This window comes from Penaeus chinensis, chromosome 21 (genome assembly GCF_019202785.1).
Source record: "Penaeus chinensis breed Huanghai No. 1 chromosome 21, ASM1920278v2, whole genome shotgun sequence".
Taxonomy (NCBI): Eukaryota; Metazoa; Arthropoda; class Malacostraca; order Decapoda; family Penaeidae; genus Penaeus; species Penaeus chinensis.
Window position 1 is genome coordinate 27,289,072 of NC_061839.1, and position 10,000 is coordinate 27,299,071.

At 35.6% G+C, this 10,000-nt stretch overlaps 1 protein-coding gene across 3 annotated transcripts in view; it reads right to left on the reverse strand.

Annotated features, from left to right (window-relative positions):
- Positions 1-3,773: 3,773 nt before the first annotated feature.
- LOC125036696 overlaps positions 3,774-10,000 on the reverse strand; it is a 7,693-nt gene continuing 1,466 nt past the window's right edge. The window contains exons 6-12 of one of the 3 annotated variants that reach the window (XM_047629514.1): positions 7,687-7,733; positions 7,414-7,519; positions 6,201-6,250; positions 5,861-6,033; positions 5,419-5,446; positions 5,081-5,127; positions 3,774-3,956 (exon numbers count right to left, since the gene is read on the reverse strand). In XM_047629514.1, coding sequence (XP_047485470.1) covers positions 5,983-6,033; positions 6,201-6,250; positions 7,414-7,519; positions 7,687-7,733 — 254 coding nt within the window. In that variant the 3' untranslated portion in view covers positions 3,774-3,956; positions 5,081-5,127; positions 5,419-5,446; positions 5,861-5,982. The remainder of the gene's footprint in view (positions 3,957-5,080; positions 5,128-5,418; positions 5,447-5,860; positions 6,034-6,200; positions 6,251-7,413; positions 7,520-7,686; positions 7,734-10,000) is intronic. The other 2 variants (XM_047629515.1, XM_047629516.1) reach the window with 2 other exon arrangements.

Below are 10,000 nucleotides of genomic sequence, written 5' to 3' on the forward strand. Positions count from 1 at the left end.
CAGTGCGTGTTGGAGAATTTGAAGGGGAAGGTGCTAGAGGGTGCGGTAAAGAATGAGGTAGGGGAGGTGGTGTTGTATCAGGAGGGGTGTCGGGAGGTAGAGGGTCTGGGGAAGAGGGTACTTGTGACATGAGGGTTTCACGTGTGTATACAGGAGGGAGGAGTGGGATAGAGGGGATAGTGGGAGGGTTACTATAGGTGGGGCTGGAGTCAGGGGGAATGGGTTTTGTTGGGATTGGGTAGGAGGATTGGGTGTAGGGAGAATATGAGTAGGAGGAGGATGGATATCGGCAGTTACTTTGAGTGTGGAGGGAGCGGGAGTTGTAGAATTTGAAGGTGGATGAGTATTAGTTTGGGACTCGATTATGTAGTTCTGGATATCTTCAAGAGTTTCTGTAGTGGAGTTGGTTGGGGAGTTTTGTGAGATTAAGGTTTTCTTGTGAGGGGGGGAAGAGAAGTCTGGTGTCTGAATAGGGGCAAAGGAAGGTGGAGGTGATTGTGAGGTAGGGGAAGAGGGGGTGGAACGTTTATTCTGTCTGCTGCGGGTAGTGCGGGGAGGGAGAGGGGAAGGTGTTGGGGCTGTAGTAGAGATTGGGGTGTCTGGATTTAGGATAGCAAAAGAATTTGATTGGGTAGAGATTGGAGTGTCTGGGTTTAGGATGGCAAAAGAATTTGACTGGGGAAGGTAGTAGGTAGAAGAGGGGAAGTTAGATGGAGGGGGGTTGGGTTTAGGAGAGGGTGTAGGAGCTTGGGAGGTAGGGGGATTGGCAGAGTGAGCGACATTACTGGAGTAGGAGGTAAGAGAAAAGCCTTGTCTACGTGCTTCCTGTCTGGCTTCACGTAGAGTGAGCCCAAGTCTGAATCTGAGAGTTGCTACCTCACTCAAATTTGTAGGTGGGGCAGCCTCTATAAAATACATTATGGGGGCCGCCACAGTTTGCACATGTGCGCGATTGGTTAATGGTTAATGGTTAATAGCAAAATAAATATGCTAGACATCTAAGGTCATGTAGCACTATAGTAAATGGTAGTGAAGGGTGGTTGAGTTAGTGATTAGTTGTCAGTTGGGCAAAAGATTGACGAGTAAATGGGTTAAGGTTGGGTAAGGTAATGTATAGAGGTTAAATCAAGTGAAGGATGTATATGCATTTGATGAATGAAAACAGGTTGTCAAAGCAGAAAACGTGAGAAGTTGTGGGAGGGATCACGAAAATCGGTCCCATTTGGCTGGGCTAAATAGATTATTTAAGAATTTTGTAGAGATTGGGGTAGTAGAAGGACGGGGGCATGTGGAAGAGGGAGTAGTGTTGAGGGAGGTAGTGTTATGGGGAGGTGGACAATAAGGTTGTAAGGTAGTAATAAGGGAGGATGGGGTAGTTGATGAAGAAGGTTGTGGGGGTATAGTTGTTGAAGTTGAGCATGTTGGGAGTAGAAATGTCTCCTGGGGTGTTGATTAGGGTGGATACTGTACTAGTTGGCATTGAGGAGGGGGTATTAGTAGTAGTGTTCAGAGCCGTGGTCAAAGCAGAGCCTTGGGTCAGGGCGAGTTTGAATTGGTGGAGCTATTTGATGAAGAGGCAAGCCTCATTGCCTCTAATAATGGTATGGATTATGGTTAATGGTTATTCATTGTTGGCCATGATAAGCCTGGAGTATGTTGGGGAGAGAAATGGTCCACCCCTCAGGGTCGCTTGAGGGGTAAGGGCTAGACAACTAAAGCAGGGGAATACCGTACCCATGGCTCCCTCAGGCCGTTCAGGACTGGCACAAAGTCATCCTTTCATCCTTTCAGCACGGCTCTCACACCTTAGGAAGTGGATAGTAGAAGGGGTTGGTGAAGGGACAGAAAGGAAAAAGTAGGGGTTGGTGAAGGGACAGAAAGGAAAAAGTAGGAGGGGGAAAAAAGACCATGCAAAATTTGTTGAGTTGAGGGCTGAGTCCCAAGGTTGGGGAGCTCCCCAGCATTGGGTCCCAGTCTCCGCCTCCTAAGCCCCCCCCCCCCCCCCACCACGACAACAACGGGCAAGGGATTGGGGGGTACGGTTGATAAACCATTTATGAAAATTGTAAATAGGAACGGATCTAAAATAGATCCTTGTGGAACAAAAGGTACTTCTTGTTTTGACGACATACCATTATTAATTCTTAAGTGACTGGGTCCCTTTATACAATTAACTTAAACCAAAAGGTATCAATTCTATGATTTACTAATTTGTTAAGGAGAATGTTATGGTTAACAAAAGCCTTAGAAAGGTCGCATAGTGTGAGCAAATTTACCCGTTTTTTGTTTGTTACTATATAAAAAACACATGGCTACACTTGTACCAAGTCATGAATGAGCCAATTACGAGTACTGCTCGTCTTGCCCGTTTACCCTTTTCTTTGATCTACGAAAATATTTTATCTTCTTTTGTAACTTATATTTAAAATAGTAATTCTCATTTGTTTTATTTTCCCAGGCAGCATTGGGTTAAAGCTCTTCCTAAATAATGTGGGCAAGCTATTTATAAATACAAGTTACAAGTCCAGTCATTAAAATAATACGAAATCAACTTTAACAATTAGCAAAACAGACTTCTATTTGGCAGCCTTTTAAAATTCTGTTGAGATAAATAAATTCAAGCCAGGTGAATTCACCGATAAAATATATTCATACTCCTCTTCGGAAAGAGTTCTAATCAATTTCATTCATTGGATTGACAGAAAATTCAAAATCTAAATGGGGCTTATGGAAAGAATCTTTCATTAATCACCAAAATATACATTTTGTTCTAGTTCTGGTGACTTTAGGAGAGGGGGTAATAACACTGGCAATGGTAATAATTTTTTTTTTACAAGGATTATGTTTTACTAAATCTGTATTTGAAGCAGCACATTCTTATTTATCAAGCATATTGCTGCAGTGGCCAATTTTTTCTTGCTATGATGTTCTACAGCATTTTTTTCTATATACTATATCCACAAAAAAGATAGTCTATACCTAAACTATTTAGATAGTATAATGCCAAAATCAGATTAGTTTAAGACTACATGTAATGAATTGATTAAACAAGTCTTTATTGGGAGAAAATAATTGGTATATACAGTATTTTTTTCATCATCATGGATAAATATAATTCTGACTCCACTACAATAACATTAACTGCTCATGAGAAATACTAATCCACATATTTCATGGCATATTTCTTCATGAGAAATTAAATCTTAAAAATATGCCACCAAAATTAAAGTACCCCCAACACTCATCAGTCTTGAATTGCTCTCCCAAACAAAACAGGAACTCTTATTGTAGTGTCTGTAGCATAGTCTAAAACAATGGTCTATAATTTGATATTAGGCACCCAGTGTGGGTGTCAGATGTTAATGGTAGTGAGTGGAGACTGGGGGAGGAGCAGCTAAGTAGTGGCCAGCAGGTGGGTGGAGACTGTACCAAAAAACAGAAGCACTTCCTGTCAATTATGGGAACACTACCAGTGTGCCGATCTTTGTACTAGAGTTTGCATTTCTATATTTTAATAATAAAACAATTTCCTGTAATTCACTATTAACAATAGAAAATCCACAGAAAAAAGTGCTTAAACTGGGTTTCCAAAGAAAATTTTATCTACAATTTACTACTATTATCGAGGTTTACAAGACCATGAAGTATTTAGCATGAACATGGTGTTCCACTGATAGCTTCTTTAAAAATTTCAAAATAATAAATATTAAAGTTATTACACTGAAAGATTTCTCCTTACTCTCCAGTTCTTGCATAAAGGATATAAATGACAATTTAAGAGAAAATTTTAATAAGCATAAAAACATTAATAAATTAAATACAACAAAAAGGAAGGTGATGTAGCCCTGTTTTCTTTGCCCCTGGATGCAGTCTCTCGGGGTATGTAAAGAGTATCCTCACCCCTGGGAGATAACCTGGCTCTTAGTACTAATGGCAGGACTGTTCTTTCAGCATGCCTGTAAGAGTGAGAGCGAGTGAGTGGGAGGCTTCGGACAATAATACATCATGAACAGGGTTAAAACAGTGATTCACAACAGGAAGATGGGAAAGACATAAGAAAGGGCTAGAGGGAGAGAGAGAGATATATAGAGAGATAGAGATATATAGAGAGATATATATAGAGATAGAGATATATAGAGAGAGAGAGAGAGATATATATAGAGAGAGAGAGAGATATATATAGAGAGAGAGAGAGATATATATATAGAGAGAGAGAGATATATATATAGAGAGAGAGAGATATATATATAGAGAGAGAGAGATATATATATAGAGAGAGAGAGAGATATATATAGAGAGAGAGAGATATATATATAGAGAGAGAGAGATATATATATAGAGAGAGAGAGATATATATAGAGAGAGAGAGATATATATATAGAGAGAGAGAGAGAGAGAGAGAGAGAGAGAGAGAGAGAGAGAGAGATATAGAGAGAGAGATAGAGAGAGATATAGAGAGAGATATAGAGAGAGATATAGAGAGAGAGAGAGAGAGAGATATAGAGAGAGATAGCGAGAGAGAGAGACATATTGCGAGAGATAGCGAGAGAGAGAGACATATTGCGAGAGAGAGAGACATATAGCGAGAGAGAGAGACATATAGCGAGAGAGAGAGAGATATAGCGAGAGAGAGATATAGAGAGAGAGAGATATAGAGAGAGAGATATAGAGAGAGAGATATAGAGAGATATATATAGACAGATATATAGAGATATATATAGAGAGAGATATATATAGAGAGAGATATATAGAGATATATATATAGAGAGAGATATATATATAGAGAGAGATATATATATAGAGAGAGATATATATATAGAGAGAGATATATATAGAGAGAGATATATATAGAGAGATATATATAGAGAGATATATAGAGAGATATATATAGAGAGATATATATAGAGATATATATGGAATATTTTGAAACTTTGTTGTCAATATATCTTAATTTATTAAGATTTCAGCCAAATTGATCTTAGGGTTTTCTTATGTACAGTCAGAATAAGAATCAACTATTTTCATGTTTTCCTAACAGTAATTTATTTTCATACAAACTGGAATATGCAGAAACACTTACTTTAGTGACAATGAAACATTCTTTTGAGACAAAGTTCAGCACAAGATCTGAAAAATTGAACAAATTTATCAATACTTCACAGCCAAATTAAATTAATCTCTAGGGTTTCTAATGTACACTCAGATAATGATAATGCCGCATATATTTTTTCACGTTTTTCAACCGGTAATTCATTCTCATCATTGCATTATGTGGCCAAATTTAAGAAATTTGGAAATTGTGTGCTTTTTATGGACATAAAAAAAATTCTAAAGTGATAAATGTAAATGGTTCTGTTACTGGACTGCCTCAGCATCCATTTCACTAAATAGAGAGAAAAAAAAAGAAAAAAAACTTACCACTTAAAAAGGTTGCCTCTTTTGGAGCCTGTAAAAAATACAAGGAAAAAAAAAAACAAACGTGAGCTAATGGGATTTACAAGGAATAACAAATATCCATAATTATTCTCAGATAGTAATTTGTAATCAATTTCACTCATTGGATTGACAGAATATACAAATTCATCATGTAACTCAAAATAGAGAACAATGAATTCCACCTTCCTGCAGAGGCAGCATTAAAAAGTCTTTAACACACTCTTAGCCATTTGAAATGCTCTGACATTTCAGGAAAATTAAATTACATAAATTAATGTATGCTAAAATGTTGCAGTCTTTCATCCAAGATACCATTATTATTTTCATTTTCTACTACATTTCTGCTGCTGCTGTTGGATTTTATAACTGCCATTGGAAGGTGGAAAGAGGGTTTAGAAAGAAAAGGAAAAGGAAAAAAACTTACTGCCATGATCTGGTTTCATGTCAAGAACTCTCCCTCTATAAAGACTTAGGTTTGACAGGTGACAGTTATATCAAAGCGGATGCCCTTGCACAGGTTCGCACAGGTTCACACAGGTTCAAGGCTTACAGGTGGACCCGCAATAAACTGGCATCTATTTTTTTCATCTTCCAAATCTGAAATATCAGGTGAGCATGTTAATGGTTTTCAGACCTAGAAAACACTTTGCTCAATCAAACATTCAGATAGAAAGTTTGCCGCTGGTTTATTTTCATGTATTTCAACCGGTAATTCATTCTCATCATTCAATTTCATACAAAATGGAATATGCAGAAACACTTACCTTTAGTGACAATGAAACAAATTCTTTTGAGACAAAGTTCAACACAAGATCTGAAAAATTGAACAAATTTATCAATACTTCACAGCCAAATTAATCTCTAGGGTTTCTAATGTACACTCAGATAATGATAATGCCGCATATATTTTTTCATGTTTTTCAACCGGTAATTCATTCTCATCATTGCATTATGTTGACAAATTTAACCCAATGCCACCAGGGAAAATGAACAAAAAATGGGGAAAATGCTTCAATATTTTTTTGTGAAATGTCTGCCCATAGATGGCTCTGCTAGTGCTTAGCCACAAAGGAGTCAATTAGTAGACCTTGTGACCATTCGTGATTTGAATTGGCGGGAAAAACGTATTTTCTTACTAGTGCTATGAATATCGATGATGTTATTTTTATTATAGACATTATAATTATTTTAATGTTTTTTAATATTAGTAACAGTAAAACATGATAACGTAAAATATTCTGTAAATCAAAGAAAAGGGTGAACGGGCGAGATGGGCAGTACTCATAACCGGCTCATTGGTGACTTAGTACAAGCATAGCCATCTATGTGTAAAAACAATCAAACAAGTACTGACAGTGGGCATAGCACGTCATACCCGTCAGCAAGGGGTTAAGAAATTTTGAAACTGCTTTCTATTTGTAAAAAAAGAAAAAAAAGAAAAAAAAAAAATGCTCTGAAATAATGAAAATAGATATAAATGAAGACAGTCTAGTAACAGAACATTACTGGACTGTCTTCATTTATTTCACTAAATAGAAAAAAAAAATATATATATATATCACTTAATACAAGAATACAAGAAAAAAAAACAAACATGAGCTAATTGGATTTACAAGGAATAACAAATATCCATAATTATTCTCAGATAGTAATTTGTAATCAATTTCACTCATTGGATTGACAGATTATACAAATTCATCATGTAACTCAAAATAGAGAACAATGAATTCCACCTTCCTGCAAAGGCAGCATGAAAAGGTCTTTAACACACTCTTAGCCATTTGAAATGCTCTGACATTTCAGGAAAATTAAATTACATAAATTAATGTATGCCAAAATGTTGGTCTTTCATCCAAGATACCATTATTATTTTCATTTCCTACTACATTTCTGCTGCTGCTGTTGGATTTTATTATAAAACTGCCATTGGAAGGGGGAAGAGGAAAAGAAAGAAAAAAAAAAAAAAACTAAACTTACTGCCATGATCTGGTTTCAATGTCACCAACTCCCTCTCTAAAGACTTGGGTTTTGACAGGAGGAGACCTTTACCACACATGTATGCCCTTCCTTTTACTGTACACATCTGAAAGATTAGAAGAGTATGTTAATTGTTTTCGCACCTATAAACTACAGTGCTCAATCAAACATTCAGATAGAAAGTTTGCCGCTGGTTTATTTTCATGTATTTCAACCGGTAATTCATTCTCATCATTCAACTTCATACAAAATGGAATATGCAGAAACACTTACTTTAGTGACAATGAAACATTCTTTTGAGACAAAGTTCAGCACAAGATCTGAAAAATTGAACAAATTTATCAATACTTCACAGCCAAATTAAATTAATCTCTAGGGTTTCTAATGTACACTCAGATAATGATAATGCCGCATATATTTTTTCACGTTTTTCAACCGGTAATTCATTCTCATCATTGCATTATGTGGCCAAATTTAAGAAATTTGGAAATTGTGTGCTTTTTATGGACATAAAAAAAATTCTAAAGTGATAAATGTAAATGGTTCTGTTACTGGACTGCCTCAGCATCCATTTCACTAAATAGAGAGAAAAAAAAAGAAAAAAAACTTACCACTTAAAAAGGTTGCCTCTTTTGGAGCCTGTAAAAAATACAAGGAAAAAAAAAAACAAACGTGAGCTAATGGGATTTACAAGGAATAACAAATATCCATAATTATTCTCAGATAGTAATTTGTAATCAATTTCACTCATTGGATTGACAGAATATACAAATTCATCATGTAACTCAAAATAGAGAACAATGAATTCCACCTTCCTGCAGAGGCAGCATTAAAAAGTCTTTAACACACTCTTAGCCATTTGAAATGCTCTGACATTTCAGGAAAATTAAATTACATAAATTAATGTATGCTAAAATGTTGCAGTCTTTCATCCAAGATACCATTATTATTTTCATTTTCTACTACATTTCTGCTGCTGCTGTTGGATTTTATAACTGCCATTGGAAGGTGGAAAGAGGGTTTAGAAAGAAAAGGAAAAGGAAAAAAACTTACTGCCATGATCTGGTTTCATGTCAAGAACTCTCCCTCTATAAAGACTTAGGTTTGACAGGTGACAGTTATATCAAAGCGGATGCCCTTGCACAGGTTCGCACAGGTTCACACAGGTTCAAGGCTTACAGGTGGACCCGCAATAAACTGGCATCTATTTTTTTCATCTTCCAAATCTGAAATATCAGGTGAGCATGTTAATGGTTTTCAGACCTAGAAAACACTTTGCTCAATCAAACATTCAGATAGAAAGTTTGCCGCTGGTTTATTTTCATGTATTTCAACCGGTAATTCATTCTCATCATTCAATTTCATACAAAATGGAATATGCAGAAACACTTACCTTTAGTGACAATGAAACAAATTCTTTTGAGACAAAGTTCAACACAAGATCTGAAAAATTGAACAAATTTATCAATACTTCACAGCCAAATTAATCTCTAGGGTTTCTAATGTACACTCAGATAATGATAATGCCGCATATATTTTTTCATGTTTTTCAACCGGTAATTCATTCTCATCATTGCATTATGTTGACAAATTTAACCCAATGCCACCAGGGAAAATGAACAAAAAATGGGGAAAATGCTTCAATATTTTTTTGTGAAATGTCTGCCCATAGATGGCTCTGCTAGTGCTTAGCCACAAAGGAGTCAATTAGTAGACCTTGTGACCATACGTGATTTGAATTGGCGGGAAAAACGTATTTTCTTACTAGTGCTATGAATATCGATGATGTTATTTTTATTATAGACATTATAATTATTTTAATGTTTTTTAATATTAGTAACAGTAAAACATGATAACGTAAAATATTCTGTAAATCAAAGAAAAGGGTGAACGGGCGAGATGGGCAGTACTCATAACTGGCTCATTGGTGACTTAGTACAAGCATAGCCATCTATGTGTAAAAACAATCAAACAAGTACTGACAGTGGGCATAGCACGTCATACCCGTCAGCAAGGGGTTAAGAAATTTTGAAACTGCTTTCTATTTGTAAAAAAAGAAAAAAAAGAAAAAAAAAAATGCTCTGAAATAATGAAAATAGATATAAATGAAGACAGTCTAGTAACAGAACATTACTGGACTGTCTTCATTTATTTCACTAAATAGAAAAAAAAAATATATATATATCACTTAATACAAGAATACAAGAAAAAAAAAAAAACATGAGCTAATTGGATTTACAAGGAATAACAAATATCCATAATTATTCTCAGATAGTAATTTGTAATCAATTTCACTCATTGGATTGACAGATTATACAAATTCATCATGTAACTCAAAATAGAGAACAATGAATTCCACCTTCCTGCAAAGGCAGCATGAAAAGGTCTTTAACACACTCTTAGCCATTTGAAATGCTCTGACATTTCAGGAAAATTAAATTACATAAATTAATGTATGCCAAAATGTTGGTCTTTCATCCAAGATACCATTATTATTTTCATTTCCTACTACATTTCTGCTGCTGCTGTTGGATTTTATTATAAAACTGCCATTGGAAGGGGGAAGAGGAAAAGAAAGAAAAAAAAA